The sequence below is a fragment of the Volvox carteri genome, assembly GCF_000143455.1.
Source record: "Volvox carteri f. nagariensis unplaced genomic scaffold VOLCAscaffold_1, whole genome shotgun sequence".
Taxonomy (NCBI): domain Eukaryota; kingdom Viridiplantae; phylum Chlorophyta; class Chlorophyceae; order Chlamydomonadales; family Volvocaceae; genus Volvox; species Volvox carteri.
The window spans coordinates 790,114-808,420 of NW_003307545.1; the positions used below are offsets into that span (position 1 = coordinate 790,114).

General features: G+C 55.0%; 2 protein-coding genes across 2 annotated transcripts in view; both read right to left on the reverse strand.

Moving 5' to 3' along the window:
- VOLCADRAFT_102629 (uncharacterized protein) overlaps positions 1-1,480 on the reverse strand; it is a gene marked incomplete at its 3' end in the record, with an annotated part of 8,603 nt that extends 7,123 nt beyond the window's left edge. The window contains exons 1-4 of the mRNA XM_002945969.1: positions 1,239-1,480; positions 1,085-1,126; positions 537-925; positions 23-170 (exon numbers count right to left, since the gene is read on the reverse strand). Of these exons, the coding sequence (XP_002946015.1) occupies positions 23-170; positions 537-925; positions 1,085-1,126; positions 1,239-1,419 (760 nt within the window). The 5' untranslated portion in view covers positions 1,420-1,480. The remainder of the gene's footprint in view (positions 1-22; positions 171-536; positions 926-1,084; positions 1,127-1,238) is intronic.
- A 6,818-nt stretch (positions 1,481-8,298) lies between these two features.
- Positions 8,299-17,841, reverse strand: VOLCADRAFT_55673 (uncharacterized protein; the record flags this gene model as incomplete). Its single annotated transcript, XM_002945970.1, has 20 exons — positions 8,299-8,643; positions 8,777-8,915; positions 9,379-9,554; positions 9,938-10,094; positions 10,222-10,349; positions 10,896-11,028; positions 11,573-11,749; positions 12,000-12,112; positions 12,752-12,937; positions 13,196-13,292; positions 13,580-13,770; positions 13,988-14,145; positions 14,534-14,645; positions 14,997-15,084; positions 15,504-15,652; positions 15,871-16,065; positions 16,268-16,330; positions 17,023-17,125; positions 17,513-17,547; positions 17,788-17,841. The coding sequence occupies 20 exons, from the start codon at positions 17,839-17,841 to the stop codon at positions 8,299-8,301; spliced, it is 2,799 nt and encodes a 932-aa protein (XP_002946016.1).
- Positions 17,842-18,307: the final 466 nt, after the last annotated feature.

Genomic DNA, 18,307 nt, shown 5'->3' on the forward strand with positions numbered 1-18,307 from the left:
TCATTGACTACCCACCCCTCACCTGCCCCGGAACCAGCATTCTTGCTCACCTGATAACCCTCGTTCTGGGGAATGATGGCCACTTCAAACCGGTCGAAAGCGGTCTCCACTTCCGTGCGGACCAGGATGATGTTGCGCGGGTCGTGCACGGAGGTGACGCCCAGCAGCGGCTGCACAGCGTAGGAGTAAGTGGAGGATCTCATGTTTTGGTGTATGTGTGCGCGCGCGTGTGTGTGTGTGTGTGCGCGCGTGTGTGAGCAGCTCTAATCACATAGACTGTTGAGGAAAGGACTGGCTCAAGATTGATAACAACCGTCACCCGGACCCATACGTGCAACAGCAAGAGGATAAAAGCTCTGAAACGCGGCAGGGGTAAGGGGATTCAGTTAGCAACTATTGAGTGGATGCGGAGCAGCCCAAGGACACGGCCGGGTGGAAGAGACCCAGTCTTGTTGGTAGCATGCTCATGTGTTGGCCCACTCCGGGCACAATTAATAACTCTACAGCAACTCTACACCGCAGCCATCCAGACTTACCAGGTAACCCCGGTTCCAGCCCTGACGGAAGATATGCCCCGCCTTGATACTGGCGGCTGGCATGTCCTTTCCGGTCACCATGCACTTCACGGTCTCGGGCCTGGCGCTGTAGCCGTAGTACCTGAAGGCATTCTCGCGGTAGGGCGTGCTGTCCTTGCTGGATGTCGCTGTGATGTCGCCCTGCATCAGGACTCGCACGAACTGGCTCTGGTCCCTGATTTCCTCCTGGATCTCCCCAAGCTCCTCCCCAAGCTTCAGCTTGAGCTGGAGATTTTCCTCCCGGATCTTCTCCCCAAGCTCCAGCTTGAGCTTTTCCTCAAGCTGGAGATTTTCCTCCCGGATCTTCTCCCCAAGCGTTTCCTCAAGCTTTTCCAGCCGCTCGAGAACAACTGCAGATGTTTATTCCGGAGCGAACACATGTTAGTAATTGGCGTACAATCTATGCGCGTTCACACTATTTACAGATCTGAAGGTATGGCAAGGTAAGGCGGAGCACTAGAGCCGGAGTCTTAGGTCAGGTCAAGCCTGGGCTAGCACAACCAACTCACCAGCTCCAGCCGCGCTCCCCATGCCGAGGCCAGCCGCCGAGGCTGCACAACATGAGAGCAATTGAGGGGACACGTCGAGATGAGATCTTGGTGCGGGGTTGCTGGGTGCGTGTGAGTGAACTCCTTTCCAGATTTGAACCCGCACCACTCTTACCTTTCACGGACCTCATGAACTCAACAATTGCCTCGTTGTCACCGTCTATCGGAAACACCTCGAGCTCCTCCCCCAATAGTTTGGACAGGGCGAAGCACAAGTCGCCGAGCTCCTTCCCGCGCACGTCCAGCGCCTTCGCGGCAGCGGTGAAAGCCGCAGCCGCCTCCTTTCTGCTGACCATTCGGCCTTCTTTATGCTGACTACCGTGGTGCTACTTATAGTTCGTGCTACAATAATTCGGGAGGCACCACGAATATGTAGCATGTACAAATTCTAAGGTATCCCCAGGGACCGCAGCCCCGAAATATCGTACCCTCCGAAGCCGGTCGATCAAACTTTGCAAAAACTAGGATTTCAAGGCGGAAATCAGCTCTTAAATACATAGAATATAGTCATAAGCGTAGGACATGAACAACGCTGGAAAACGTGCAAGACAGGCAACCCTGCTTCAATACGGGATGAAACCGCTAGCACCAAACGCTCCGGTGAGCGACCTAGCTGGAGTTGCACCAGGCTTGATGATGCTGTTGTCGAGGCCCAGCGTGAGCGAATGGAGCACGAGGAGGTTGCTAGGCGCGAGCGCAATGCGGCTGGTTATTAGATCGTTGCCACTGGTACTGAACTGTACGATCGGTCCAGAATTTGCTAGGGCGTTTCCAAAGTGCGAAAATGGTGAGAGACCATGAGCCTAAGGGTTCCCGGTGGAGGGAGACTGACTGGAAGCTGCAGTTTGAAAAGCCCCGAAACGTTGGAAGGGGCCCCGAAATTTGTATCATGCCCGCAAAATCTGGACCGGCCTTCCCCGAAATTCAAAGAGCACGTACAAATTTCAGAAAGTTTTTTGACCCCTCCCCGAACAAAGCGATCACGAACTATAAGTAGCACTACGGTACTTCGGCATCTTCCGCATCTATATACTTTAGTACGCGGTCAGCTGCTTCACCAGGACCCCGGTGTTTATTTATATAGGAAAAGTCCAAACAGAGGCCCCATAGGTGTTAGGTCCGCGGGTGATCCGTACTCCGAGAGACTAGATGTGTCGAGAGACATTGGATTGGCTGGGACAGATAGACTCCGCCAAGAACCCGGAGATTGACAGACAGTCATACAGAACCTATGACCTGGGATTGGCCGACAGGCTGACGAGTGTGCGTTGCAAACGTTTCGGATCTTGAACCCGGCTAGTCTTAAAGCCCTTCTGCGTGTCTGTCAGCATCGATTCTCAGAGTGACACACTTGTGATGAGCATCCGCATTGACTCATTTTGTTACTCTAGCGGTGTCTTACAGTCTCTAAGACTAGTGATTACCATCAGTTCGATGATACATGAATGCAGTCTCATAGCTAGCCTGTGACTATAAACGCTTATCGGCATGTCCGAGCGCACGAAGCCACTGCTGTTAGAGCATAGAGAGGCGCAGTGAAGCCATAGCCACCGAATATACTACGCACATCTACGCAATAACGTCCTTTTATCTGTAAACAGCATTAGTGTGGACCTCTAGACGGAAAACAGGGTACAGGAAGGTTGGAACAGCGGCGAGGGACCTGCAGAGTTGATGCGCCGGGGATGTGCGGCCTTTGCTGCGAAAGCCTTCAGGGAGCCGTCTTAGGTGGCGACATGATATTAATCCGACGAGTTCCACTTACGGCGCAGCCATCGTGTGTACATAGCCACTTTCTGTGTTTTCGAGAGACTCGGGCACATGGCCGTTTCACCATCTCCCCTCCCCTTTTCCACTCCACCACACCTTCACTCGCACATCCACCGTGACGGCGCCAACACAAGCACCAGCTGTTCTCTGTCCCATTGGGTCTTACATACTCGATGAACTTTCAACCGTCATTCACAATGAAACTCGTTAGGTCGTTAGGTCGTCACAGATGACTACGCCCCCAACGACCCCTGCTCTTGTGTGTGATCAGTGCTTGGGTTCTCACACGCACACATCATGGACCTCCGTCACGACCGCTACAGGCCCTCCTGTGCATGGAATATCACTCGCCTCAACAAGACCTCGTACACGAGCTGCAGTGGCAGTAGCAGCAGGATAGGGTCGTATTATCCGTATTCGCTTCCTGGGGGCTGTTGTGGGAACGATTCAGATGAGGCGCACCCTCGGAAGGTGCGGCCGACGTCCAGCCGGAAATGGAGGTAAGATGGAGGAAGGGTTGGGGCTCTCATGAGCTTTATGTGGGGCGACAAAAAGCTGTCGTACTCCGATAGGGATATCGTAGTACGGCAAGTGTTTTTATGTGTGCAGGTGGTGGTGGGGCACGTCTGTGCCAGGGTATTTTTTCTTTGTCGATTCGTTACCCGTTCCCCTCTTTCTTGTTCCTGATGCTATGGAGGTTGGCTGGGGCTGGTCGGGGGAGTGGGGGGTGTATGTTTCGCCGCCGTCATTGCCGTGCCTGCCCTAATTGTCATGTTCCCATACACGTGCTGCATGTACAGCAGGCCTCGGAAGATGGGGCCGACGTCCAGCCGTGAATGGAGGGTAAGATGGAAGGAAGGGTTGGGGCAGTTCGGCAGCTTGTCCTGTAACGTTGCGGGATTGGAATGTTGGCTACTACAGCGTCCTGTGGCGTCCTCGTGTGATTATGATGCAACACGCCGACACTTAGCGGATGCGTCCGGACGTTTTTTTTATTATTATCCTATGATGATGAGGTACGGATGTAAATTCCGGACGGCCTTCCTGACGCGATGCCTGGTTTTTGTTTCAAGACCGCAGCGTTTTGACGGCATCGCGACTTCGCGTGAAACGGTCGATGGTGCGAAATGCAGGACGTTGCTTGGAATAGATGATGGTGACGCATGCTGCACGAAGAGTTACTTCACAGACATGCACTTGGCTCAGCTCACTTATCTACACACTGTGTCCGTTATTATGGACATGCAAGGGAGCGATGATGCATAGAAGCACCGTACAGTAGAAGCTTGTCCATGCCATGCTGCTCAGTGAGGTCGAACCCACAACAAAGTTGTGAACAGCAAATCGAAAAGGAAGAAGAACCAATATATTAAAGCATAGGCACTGAGCAATTGCGTGTATCGAGGGCAACTGCCGCTGTCGAATCAAACCATGTCATCCAGCGAAGACACTGATGCTACTGAAAAGTAATTCGCGGTACATAGGGTGTCACGAAGTTGTCTGCTCCGTAGTAGAAATTGCTCCTGAACCCTACCCAAAGTCGTATCGTCATCAACTGAGGCGATATGGATGCGACTACCTAATTGGCGCACCTTTAGGACACTCGAAGTGTATTTCCAGTGCGGATTAAGGCCATAGATTAGTGTTAATCCCTGTGCTAATCCAAAGGAATTCAGAACTGGTAGTATTAGCTTCGAGATCGCATCAAAAAATGTGCATCGCCCTTTGTACGGCCTTAATCCCGCGCTAATCCCAGGCCTTACTAATTGCCAGGGATTAGCCGGGGATTAGCCGGTAATAGCGGGACCTTAATCCCTGGCCTTAATCTGCACTGGAAATACACCCTCAGCAGTGTATTGCACATTTCTTATTTGTGTACGACGGCTGTAGTCAGGCGACTTAAACTTGTGGTGTTGCACATTTACACCTCGTTAAATATCAGAAAGGCTTGGATTGCCGGTTTATGAAAACAGTTGTCTTGGGATGTGACAAGTTGTGGTACATATGGTAGGAGTCGCTAATAGCGAAGGGCAGTTGGATTTCGAGATAGTTTGCCTTCTTTTATAATGCAAGTCATTTAGATTTTTATATGGCCACGTTTCTCATACATCACCATGCTCCTTAGTTACGACTTTCCCCAGCACGCCCGCGGCGACACCTGGCCCAGACGAGGTGCCGCCCTGGAGCGATGCTAACCGATTTCTTGCCAGCGCGCTGCTCGCAATTCCAGCACAACCGTCTTTTTCCCTTAAACAACAGCAATTTGTTAGGGTTGACGAACGTGAAGGAAACTCGACCCGAACAAAGTCGACTTTGTCATGTCAACGGTATAGCATTCCTTCAAGCCACAAAGAACACAGTAGTTCAAATAGTAATAATAATAATGCTCTTATTATAGGAACAAGTATTTGCTCCGTTCTTGTATGTGCGATAGCGACAGCGACGTGCGGCATTCCAGCCTGCAATATGTGAGACAGAAAAGATGATAAATGCCTTATTGCTACTGGTGAACTTTGTAAAAATGAAAGCAAAACTGTCCAATGTCTTTCTGTACGGGCGGCGCAGGGGAGGGCGGCGCTGCACTGGGCGGCGCGGGGGAGGACGGCGCTGCACGGGGCGGCGCAGGGGTGTGTCCGTGAACACATGAGCACATGGGCAGAGGGCACACACATATCAAACACAAAAGACGGAGGGAAGGGCAAGGGAGAGCAGGGGACAGCAGAGGAGAAGGCACAGAAGGGCAGAAGGGAGGGCAGATGGGAGTTGAAGGGAGGATGACTTAGGGAGGGTGGAATAAGAGTGAGAAAAGGTATTGTGGAGGGTGGGGGGTGGTGTGAGGGGATTGTGGGGGTAGGGTGAAAGGATGGAGGGAGGGAGGGATGGCGCGCCACACATGTCTCCCTTCTTTCACACCCCGGAGGACAAAACAGCCACACTGGGCCGGCGACCTCAGTGTTATATAGCATATGCATCATTTGCGCCCACACGAATTCCCCAGGGTCCCTGTCGTGTTTAAAGCATTTAGCCGGTGGCTCCCCCGTTTTTTTGACTGGACGTCTACAGAAAATTCACACACACAACCTGCAGAGGCACACAAACGCGCGGCATGCTAAAACAGCCATCAAGCTTGTAATTAATTTTCAACTAGCGGAGAAGCACACCAGGGGTTCTAAATTGTTGGCGACGGCAGCAATCGTGACGGTGGAGATGGCGACAGCAGTAATGGCGATGGCATCACCATTGCCACCGTCGCCATCCCCCCCATCGCTATTGCCACCGTCGCCATCCCCACTGCCGCCATTGCCACTGTCGCCATCCCTGCCATCGCCATTGATCCCGCCGTCGCCAGGAATGGCGACGGCAGGGATGGCGATGGCGGCAGTGGCGATGGCAGGGATGACGACAGTGGCAATGGTGATGGCAGGGATGGCGACGGTGGCAATTGTGATGGCAGGGATGGCGACGGCGGCAATGGCAGCAGTGAGGATGGTGACGTCAGGGATGGTGACGGTTGCAATGGTGACGGTGGGGATGGCAACAGTGGCAATGGCGACGGTGGTGATGATGATGGTGGCAGGGGTGACGATGGCAGGTGGTGGCGATGGCGGGGATGGTGATGGCGGCAATGGCGGCGGAAGGGATGGAGTTTTGTTTGGGCACACTGCGATGATGGGAGCCAATGGGAAAGAAGAACAGGCCTGGGCTAGGAGGGTTGTCAGTGTCAGTGAGGTGTCTGCAGCCCTTGGCAGGTCATGCAGTGGTGTTGAGGGTCGCCGTACAGAAAGACATTGGACAGTTTTGCTTTCATTTTTACAAAGTTCACCAGTAGCAATAAGGCATTTATCATCTTTTCTGTCTCACATATTGCAGGCTGGAATGCCGCACGTCGCTGTCGCTATCGCACATACAAGAACGGAGCAAATACTTGTTCCTATAATAAGAGCATTACTATTATTACTATTTGAACTACTGTGTTCTTTGTGGCTTGAAGGAATGCTATACCGTTGACATGACAAACTCGACTTTGTTCGGGTCGAGTTTCTTTCACGTTCGTCAACCCTACCAAATTGCTGTTGTTTAAGAGAAAAAGACGGTTGTGCTGGAATTGCGAGCAGCGCGCTGGCAAGAAATCGGTTAGCATCGCTCCAGGGCGGCACCTCGTCTGGGCCAGGTGTCGCGGACGGTATGCGACCACAAACCCCGCTCCATCCCGGCCACCTAGCCTACCTACCTACAGTTTGCATTCTTCTGACTGAGCTTTCTGTACTTGAAAATCGGTCCACATTGACGACGACGAAGAAGATGATGAAGCAACAACAAGATGTGGACGAAGAGGGGGAGGCGGAGGAGGATAGCAACTACCTGCCAAGAGGGGGAAGCGGCTTGATGACGAGGCTTTCGCGGCCACGCTCGCGGAAAAACCCTGTCACCTGCCACACCTATCACCCGCCGCTGTGGCGCTGCACGGCCTCCATCACGCCAGGTTGCGAAAGCACAATAACACGGCACGGTCACGGCGAAGCTGCATGCCAGGGCACCTGCTGTGGGTCACGTTGCTTAATGCAGTGCTCCGCCACCCTAACCTTTACCTGTATCCTACTGCTTTACCTCTTCGGGTATTGTCAATTGCGGAAATTCTTCCACGCATATCCATATTTACAAGATGAGCTTCCCGTCCTCCCAAGCACACCAAACACACGCGACCCAAACATGTCAGCAACCCCTAAAACATGTCACCTAAACATGTCACCTGCTTCGCCTTTTCCCTCTTCACTGTCTCATCGGAGGTCAGCTGTGGATCGGTCCTTCAGCTCTGCAGCCCTCCAGCACGCTGTCGGTGGGGTGCACACGCCTTCTCTCACCAACCGCCAAACCCACATAAGTTCCCGTACAGCTTCCCCATCCCTACATTTCCTTCTATCTTCCTAACCCTAGCAGCCCCCAAAGCCCAACCTCATGGGCTCACATAGTCCTCGCTCACAGCTACCCCCTAGACATACATACATACACACATACACTTGGATGCTAGGACTTTTGCGTTGTACTATGTCCCTTACCTAGCTTGTGGCTTCTAGGCTCTTGGGCCTCTGCTGGCTCGTATGGGTTCCTTACTCCTCTCTGGGTAACGCAACCGAGGTGTAACACACATACATACATATTTACATACAATCCCGCTCCCAAACACAGCTCATACCGTCCAACGCCCATACACTTCCAACCCCATACTTCCATCCGCCCATCTTGTCACCACTAACTTTTTCCTTATCGTCCTGTACCATTCCTCCAGCTTTTACTTTAATAACAGCATTTTCAACCAATTGCTTTTCCAGTAAGTTCATACAGTTGCTTATTTGTATTTTCCACGAGCCAGCGTCCTGCCTAACCATCGGACCGTCAGCCCGTCATCAGCCCATTCGCTCGCTCTCCGGCAGCTCGCTTCGATCCACCAGACTCAGAACCAGCGTTCTCCTGTGCGCAACTCCCTCCTCCACCGAGATTCGAACCGCGCACTTGTCAAACAGCGCAAAACGCACCGAACCATCCGCTGAAGTGACCGTCTGTGCCTCCTCGTCCAGCAGGAACTGTTGCTGCGGCCGCGCCGATGGATGACCCAGGAGTCGCTCCCCAGCAGCGGCGGCGGCCTCGGAAGTTGAGGCCAAAGTGGCGTTGTTCTTGTCGCGGGCGGTCAGGTACACCGGCCCCTCGATGCCGTACTTTGGTACGAACACGACCAAGCCGTTGGCCTTGACCTACAGTATTAATCCGAGGGAGAATGAATGCGGGGTGGTGCTCAAAGCGCTCACAGTTGGCCTTGGCATGTGTAACAACACAAACAACAAAGCAAAAAAGACACAGACACACGCACAGACCCCCCCCCCGCACTTTTGTGATTCGCGCATCCGCCACCACGCTGCGGTTCTTGAAAAAGATGAGCGTGTGCAGTTCCACAGACGCGCGACCCGCCATTTGGGCGTTGCGATGGCGCTTGTTCAGGTTATCGGAGCAGTCACGGAGGGCATCCCTAGACGGGTTGCGGGGGGGGGAAAACCATGACGGGATGGTAAAACTATTAGGAGTGGGTTAGAGATGCAGGAGGTGCAGGTTTAGGAAAGACGACCATCCACGGGAATCAACCGCGAGTTCGACGAGGCGCGGGACGTGGACGCGGCGGGACGAACATTTCGAGAAGGATACGTTTAGAGAGGGTGTTGCATCAGCGCCATCAGCACCATGAGGGCCATGAGCGCTAAGAAGTAATGGACCTGGACTTTGCACCTTGAGGTCCAGGTGGTACAGGCACTTGCCACGTTCTGGGTTCTAGGATGCTCAAGATATTTTCATGGTTATAAATGGTATATATCTTAAACAATAACTCTTTTAACCTTTCCTAACCCACAGCAACCCCCCGTCAGACCCCTAGAGCCCCCGCCCCCGCCCCCATGCCCTCCCCCCCTCCCACCCCTCAGCCTCCCGAAACGACCCACTTGTCCCTGGCGCTGTCCGGCAGGGGCTCCAGGCCGATGGCGGCTCCCAGCAGCCGGTGCACCACCACATCCGCATAGCGGCGGATGGGGGAGGTGAAGTGCGTGTACAGGGCGGAGGCCAGGCCGTAGTGGTGGTACTCGGAGGGAGCCAGGTCACCGCTGCCGAAGTACTGGGCCTGTGGTAGGCCGCCGAGTGGGGCGGGACAGAGGTCGGGACAGGGCCCGGGTGGGGCTGAGGAAAGAAGGTAACCGGACGCTATAGCGCAGGAAGCTTTGTGGGCAGCTAAAACCAGAACCAGGCAGTGGACGCCAACAGGCAGAGCAATTCAGATTTGACAGGGAAAGCCCCTCCAAAGCTTCTTTCACATCCCCCCACAGCTTTCCCCACGCTCCCATGCCACCACTCCGCTCCCTCCCGTCCCCTCAGACCCTTTCCCCACGCTCCCATGCCACCACTCCGCTCCCTCCCGTCCCCTCAGACCCTTTCCCCACGCTCCCATGCCACCACTCCGCTCCCTCCCGTCCCCTCAGGCCCTTTCCGCCCCTTTCCGGCTCTCACTTGCGTCATACAACGCGTCGTCATGATACGCACTAGTTTGTTAAAATACGGATCATCCTCCCGTACCGCCCCGTCCAGGGAGGCCGCCAGCGCGGAGGAGGACGATATGTCAATGGAGAAGCCCGCCGCGGCGGCGGCCTTCAGGATGGGCTCAAACCTGCAAAAAGCATCAAATTGGTTGCTGATGGGTCGTGGTAAAGGGGGGGATATACACTCACACTGTTTGGGCAGCGGTATGGAGTGTGGGGTGGTCGGTCGGGGTAAGGAGAGGGAGATACACTCACTGCCTGGGTGGCGGTGTCTGGTGGCGTCGGAGCAGCGAGCATGAGGGGAAGTGGCGCAGGATCTTCTCCGCCACAGCCACATTTGCCAACAGCATCATCTCCTCGACCATCTGGTTGGTTTCGCGAACCTAAGAGGTGACGCGGGGGAGGAACCGCCCCGCGCAGCGATGATGGCGGCGGCAACCGCGACGACGGTGACGAAATGGGCGGCGAGTACGACGACGTCGACGTTGAATAGGCGACGGTGGCGGCAGCAAAGGCAACGATTACGTCGTCGATGGCGGCGGCGACGATGCGCAATCACGACGACGGTGGCAGCGGCGAAACGGATGCGGTGGTGGGTTACAGCAGAAACTTGGCAAAACGAATGAAGCTGTAGCAAGCAACTGACTAGCGCGAGTAAGCAACTAATTAGCAGCTATCACTGCCACACCACCCAGAAGATCGTAGTGTAAGGAAGACACGAAAGAAAGACACGGGATTTCTAAGCGAGAGATTTATATGATACAAAACCCTAAGCAAACTCACAGTTGCCAAAATGTATAGAGCACCCATCCACCCGCACCCATCCACCCGCACCCATCCACCCGCACCCATCCACCCGCACCCATCCACCCGCACCCATCCACCCGCACCCATCGCCACACCATCCCGCAGCGCGCGCAGCTCTTTACCTGGTACATGCCCACATCCAGCGGGTCGTGCGTCTCTGTGTCGATCGTGAACTTCACCTCAGGGGAGGCCAGCTGAAGGGCACCCGCGGCCGCTCGCCGAGCTCTCAGAATCTTGGCCAGCTTGTTCATGGTGCTGGGGAGAAGTCCGGTGAGGGATCGGGGGAGGAGGCAAAGATGAAGAGGTTTGGCAGGTACACCACATGTCGTTCAAGTGCCGAACCCCAGCAGTAGCAGCATTAGCAGTAGCTTCAGCAGCGGTAGCATCAGCAGTAGCAGCACAGCCCCCCTTCAAGAGCGATACCAAGAACAGACTCCTTCCCAGCGCCTTGACAATTACCCTCACGTCCCGCCACAGGATGCGCAGCTCACCAACCACAGCCCCCTAGTTCAGCGCCTCTCGAGCACAGCGCAACCAAGCAATCTAAACCCCGCCTGGACGCCAGAACATATCACACATCACACAGCACGTCGGATGCCGTTCCTCTTCTCAGCCCCTATCGACTATCCCCAGCCCCTCGTTACTTCTTACAGCCGCTCTCTCAGCCGCACACAACCACCTGACATACAGCACATACAGCGGCTCGGATCACAAAAAGACAGCACACGCACAGCACACAACGCATAGGACACACGGCCTCAACCACAGCCCCTATCATGTACCATGTACCACGACGCACCGCAGGCTGACGGTGAGGTCGTCGTTCATGGCTGGATCGTCAATGCGGCTCTGTGCCTCGGCGTAGGTGAGGGAGGCGCGGGAGGAGATGACCGACTTCATGAAGGTGGTGTTGAGGATGTTCGCCTCCTCGTCCACCTCCCACAACACGGAGAAAGCCAGGCGCTCCACGTTGCACCTTGAGGGGCCGGGGGGGAGGAAGGCCGGGGACGCGGGGGGTGGCCGGGGGGACGCGGGGGGGACGCGGGTGGAAGCCGTCATGAACACACGATGTGAATGCCAAGAAACATCTCATCCTCTCTCCATCCTTCCCTCCATCCCTCTCCTTTCTCTCTCTCCCTCTCACCCCTGCCCCATTCCATCCCTCCGGCCACCCCCTCCCCTTGCCTTCATCCATCTCCCTTCTCCCTCTCTCTCCCCGCTCCCACCTCAAGCTACAGATGTCCTCCGTGAGCGGCTTGGGCAGCATGTCGATCCGCCGCTGCACCAGGTACACGGTGGTGGCCCTCTGAGCCGCCTCCAGGTCCATGGCGGTGGCGGGCTTCAGGAAGTGGGTCACGTCCGCGATGTGCACGCCCAGCTGCAGACGGGGCACGGGAAACAGTTTATGGGCAGGTATGGGGTGTTCTTTCAGAAAAATGAACTGCGCCGCCGGGGGTTGGGGAAGAAATGATGGAAATACCACACACTGTAAGTATCTTTACAGTCGAGCATATGTGGATGTGCACGCGCGTGTGCGTATGTTTGTATGTATGTGGTTAAGTGAATAGGAATGAAAGGCGGGGTTTTGGGAGGGGTTCAGGGGCTGCCGAGGTACGACATCCGAGTCGTCAGACAAAGACCCTGGGAGGAAGGAGCCCCGCGGTTGTGAACCATGGGTCGGTCGGAAGCTAGGATGAAGGCGTCGGCGGGGTTGCTGGATAGCTAGATGTGGGTCAGCGAGTTTGGAAAAGAAGGACGTTCGTACAACAAGACGATAGAAGGGTAGAAAACAGCCTAGGTGGACCGGTGGTATTAAAAAGAACACGACTGGCCGAAAAGGCCAACACGAATCCCCACACACATATACACACACAGATTCCCTTCCCATCCCTCCCTCCCATTTTCCCCCTTCCCCCAGTCGCTAGTCCCGTACTCCAGACTGCCGTACCTCGTAATTTCCATTCGGCAATTTCCGTACATGCAGCGCGTCATCAATATCCTTACAGCCTGGGGGGTCGACGGAGGCCACTACCAGATGCCGCAGGTCGGCACGGTTCGGGTCGGCTAGGTCAGCTGGGGAGACAGACCAGGGCAGCGGCGGGACGCAGTCGTGTACGGCAGGCGTGAAGGGGTTGGTGTTGATGTCGTTCTCGATCAGGAGCACCTCCTGTTGGATTTGGAAGGGTTGGTTGCAGTGTGGTTTCGGAGGATGTGAGGTGATGTGTAGTAGGGTGGGGTGAGGTTGGGGTGAGGTGTGAGGTTTCTTGGGGTGATTGTAAGGGCGAATGGATGCGCACACCGTCACGGAAATGCGATGCTGTTTTCCTCCGAGCAGACAGACAGACAGACAGGATTTGGTGACCCGGACCCGCAGACCCACCGTTTCCGTGTCTCTGTCGCCAATGATCCCCAGTGTGCGCACGTAGTGACCGCGAGGGTAGGCGCTGTCCGCGTCCCAGCCGTCAATCACCACCACGATGCGCTTGTCCATAAGAGTGTCGGCTTGGCGGGTCTGAATGCTGCGGGATCAGGAGGTTCAAGAAAAATAAACAAAAAAATCATGATCCGGGAATCGAACGGGAATGCCCGGGAGGGTGACAGGAATGGACTTCGAGCGGAGGGGAAGCGGCGCGCGAAAGGTATGCAATGAGTCACGGCTTCATGTGTTAACCAACAAGCAGTTTAGCACAGCGTCCAACGCAAAGGCGAAGACCGGCTTTCCAGGCGCCCACCAATGGTAACGGTAACATGTGCGCTGCGCCCTGTACGGCACAGCTAATGTACGGCACTTACGTACGAAACCTACCGTATCATCGGGTAGCGCCGCTCCACCGGTACGAACAGCACGTTGGCGGCACCGCCGGAGCGCACCCGCTGCGGTTTGAGGCTGCCGCAATACCCCCGAGTGCGCCAATTGCGTTTGATGATGCCCACCACGCGACCCGTGGGTCGTCGCCCGGTCCCAGCCGAGTCGTTGAAGTGCTCGCCCGGCGCAACCTAGCCATTTGCATTCACAGTGCTAAGAATTAATAAGCGTCTAAATTATTATTTTCTTAAATTTCAGTTTTTACCCTAGATGCACATACATTCGTACAGATGTACAACAAACGCATAGACAGGTTAAAGAAGCAGACGCTTGTAAGCAGTTCAGGCCAGCGGGGCTGGGTCGTCGGTTGTCGGACCGGCCCACTCGTACCTGAAAGATCTCAGGAACCTCTTCCAGCCCCTGCTCCTCCTCTGAGTCGCCCTCGTCCTCCGCAGCTGCCGCGGTCCCCTCCCCCGCCGACTTCTTGGCGCCTGCTCCCCCCGGCAGCTTGGCACTGGGAGCCTTCCACTGGCTCTCGGGGAGCAGCTCCACCGCCACCACATCGCCTGGACTTGGGAAGGGATCATCAGGGAACGGAAATTCGAGGGAGAAGAAATTCGAACACAGGACAAAGACAACGGGATGTGAAGAACAGGAAATGAGAAGCAAAGGAGTAAAAAACTGAAGGATTAACTGAAGGGTTAAGTAATGACGTCCGGTGATGAGCTGAAGTGATGGGAGGGGGGGGAAAAGGGAAGTCAAAGGCAAGGAATGGGTGGGCGGGCACGGAGACGAAAAGGCAGTGCAAGGTCGGGTTGCGTGACGGGGAAGTGGAACACAATGCAAAATCGTTCACATTTACATTCTGCTACTGCCTGCTGCAGGTCAAGGAAAAGGAAGGCCAAACAAACAAAGCAAATGCAATGTGCTAAACGACCCATGGGTCACACGTACCGTCTATGGCTCGGTTCATATCCACGCGGCCGTTGATGAGGATGTCCTCGCCCACGCTTTCGCTGGCCAGCCAGCCCTCGAACGAGTTGAAGCGACTCACTCGCAGAGCGCCCTGAAGAAGCAACATGGACGGAAATTAGGAGCTGAGGAGAACATGAAAACCGCCAGGGGAGGAAGGAGAAAACGAACAGGAAAAGGCCAGGGCTGAAGGGAGGCAAACAGGGAGGAAAGACGAACCACAAACGAGTGAAGCTGCTGCCAGGGCAAGAGTGTACCAGACGTAGAACTGACCGAAACGGGGGAGGGAACGGGGGAGAAAGACGAACCACACGCGATTGAAGCTGCTGCCAGGGCAAGATAGTAGCAAACGTAAAAACTGACCGAAAGGCGTCCGTGGCGACTGGAACGGGGGAGGGGATACAGCCATAGGGCCCCACCAGCACCACCACAGCCACTACCCCACCTGGTGGAACCGACCCGACTTAATGCCCGCCATCAGTTCGCTGTACGACAGGTGCTCGCTGTACAGCTTCGTGCGCTTGGCAGCGCGGCTGCCTCCGCCACCTCCGCCTGCATCGTTTTCGGAGCCAGCCGTTGCGCCGCCGTTGCCGCCGTCCGCCGTTGCCGCCGCTGCTGCTTCCTGCTCTTCGGCGTCTGCTGAGGAAGCGACGAGGTCCTGCACAGCCGGGGGGAGACAAAGTCCTGGCCGAACCCGAGAAACTACAGAATTCCGATAAAGGGTAACATCGCCGGGTCTTGCAAACCAGGTTATTAATTGCATGTCCTGTTACTGCTCCTATTACGATATGAACTACATCCAACACCAGAGGAGAGAGAAAGGGAGATTTACTCCGGGAAGAAGGGTCAAGTAAGGAAGACGCTCTCGCTTAAGCAGTTTCCCCACAAAAAATCGCGCAGCTGCAAACAAAACTGTTCTCTTGCCGTTTTTCGATGCAGCAAAAAATGTCACACCACGAGCACCTCTCTTACCTGCAGCTCCTTGGCGTCTTGCCGAAGTGTACGGCAGTACGTCATGACGCTCATGGCGCGAAGCCCATCCGCCAGCGCGGCGGCGCGGTTTGCCACATCATTGGTCAACAGAATGACCGGCACCTTGTCCTGCAACACACCACACCACACAACAACAAAGAAACCATCACCTGATCATCCACCTGACATCACAAAATCACAAGCCCAAGGCAAGTAGCCTGAGCCCCATTGACCTGACCTTACATGACATTTCGGCATCGACCCAACCACCAGCCAAGCCCCAGGAGTCATCCATCACCAGCCATTATTATCACCCGCCTACCCCCTACCAGAGCTCACTCACTCACCTGCGGAATCCTCTCCGCATACCACTTGGTAGCCACTCGCAGAGCTCGGTCGTTGCGGTCATTGGGCGACTCGCCCTCCGCCGCCGTCACATGCGTATCCTTGTGGTGCTCGTTAGCGAAGACGTAGAAGCGCTTAGCCGGGGCGGCACATGCGGCTCGCAGCCGCTGATACGCTGACGTGTTCTTGTGCTGTACCTGTACCGGAGCAGGACGGGAAAGGGGCCATGTGGGGGCCATGACGCGGTGTCCTTCTCGAGGCCCGCCCTAGCCGCTCTCATTTTTGCATGATCGCGGGGCCTTAGGAGCCCCCCTTCGAGTCCGGCTGGCAGCAACAATGTGAGAATTGTCCTCTCCCACTTTTTCTTTTTCCTTTTGCGCGCGCTCTTCCGGAACTCACCTCCTCGAGCACGGTGGTGCATACAATCACGTCCGTCACCGCCGCATGCTCCAAAAAGTCCAGCTGCGCGCTCCGAAACCACCAGCAGCACGAACAGGGAGACCGGCAGCAAGCGGCGTAGGTGAAGCTAGGGAGAGACACAGGGACTTCGTCGGGCAAGGGAATTACCGGGCCCGCGGCAGATAGGAATAATGAAGAAATCAATCATAAAGCTGTACAAGCAAACAAACATAGCCGCGTGGAGATAAAACTGCAAGAATCATTTGCAGCTTCGACACGATGTGATGTGTACGGAAAACCGGGCACCACGTCAGCACGTCACCTTGGCTAGCAGGGTAGGCCCAGGTTTGTGAGGTTCCTTTCGTATAGTATCATCATGTTTTCTGTTCACTTATGGTGCTATCACCGTGTTAACGCGTGTCCCTTACTTCTCCATCAACAACTGTAAAGGTGACGAGAGCATAGCTGTACATCAATCAACCGCGGTGAGGTGGCAATGCGCACGTGCCCGTTGGCAGTTGTAACCGTTAACGGATGTGAGGTCGCGTCGCGTTGGCCACGTCCATCACGTGCTCATGGCTACCACGTGCTGCTACCGCGCCTACTTTCATCACGTGGCGCCCCCAGTCCCCAACATCCCGTACGGCACAATCAACCTCGTACAGCAACCCACTACATGTCAATACGCATCACAAGAAATAGTATTTTTCAACAGCCCACGTCAAGAATCCCCGTAAGGCAATCGCGCCAGGCACCTGATGAAGAGCGACATTCGTGTCGATGAGTAAGTAGTGGGGGGCGGTGCCGCTAAGCTTGTGCGAGGCGGGGTCGCACTCCGCATCCAAGGGTGATCCGCTCCTGCATGTGGGTTTATCGCGATCGTGGCAATCCGTCGTGAGTGTGTCTTACATTTCCGCAGTGTGGGGAACATATGCAAGGAAACCAAAGAGGCAGTCCTAAGGATATGTTGCGTTCGGTTAGGAACTGCCAGCGCCCAAAGTGGGGGCAGCTGGGGGGGAAGTTTGTACGAAGGCAGGCGGTGGATGATGCTGGTGGCCAGAGGAGGTGGTGCGGCCTCGCAGGGAAGGGCGGAGGTTAGCAGGGCGCAAGCGCGTGGATTTGGGGTTGCGTGCGCTACAACTGAAGTCGCGTTTTCGAGCAGCAAATGCCTAGAACAGGATGAGAATTGTGATGTGGGTCAAAGGAGAATTCACTGGGTTCAAAGCCGTCATGTTCCGGACCCACCATATGTCATCGCGAAGGTAGCGCTCCTTGACCACCTGCGGTGTAGGATCATGTCCAGAGGTTGATCCAAAGAGCATGGCATTGACGTTTCGGCGTGCGGCGCCGCACAAAACTTGTGGTGCGAGAGGGAAAGCCATGGAAGTAACTGTCCGTTGTGTCGTGGGGCCAGGTGGTTGGGTCGATACACCCGCAACTCTTTCCCCCTAAAGCTTCACCCGCAAGCCGTGGGCTATTTGCATCACCCCAACTCACGACCAAGTCAGAGAAAGCCACACCTTCATGACCTTGCCCTTCTTGGTCATTTTTACATAGGAATTGTTGAGATGCATTTTGCGACGGCGTGGCTGGGGCTGTAACCAGATGGGGGCAAAAATCACAAAATACTAATTTGCGGCACGTTGTTACTGTTCTGAAAGCCTGCCCTGAGGCCAGGAGCGTAACTATGGGACCGACACAAGTCGGCAAAATAGATAGCGGCGGCGAGGCGTCGACACCGACTTCCCAGATAAGCTACCTAAACAGCTTTATGGTCGATGGTTCAAAACTGATGTGCTCAAAGGCATTTCGGTTGTTTCCGCCATATTAAAGCCGTACCAACGCACGGTTAGACTCGTTATGGAAGGCGTTCAGAGAACTTGTGTGGTGGGATGAGCTACTAAATTAAGCATTGAATAATATTTACATGGGAGTGCTATATAATGCCAAGCTTTGTCAGATTTTCTTAGGTTGCGATAACTTCCCCTCTGAAAAAACAACGTTTAGATAATTTTTTTAAAGACTGCATGGTAATCATCT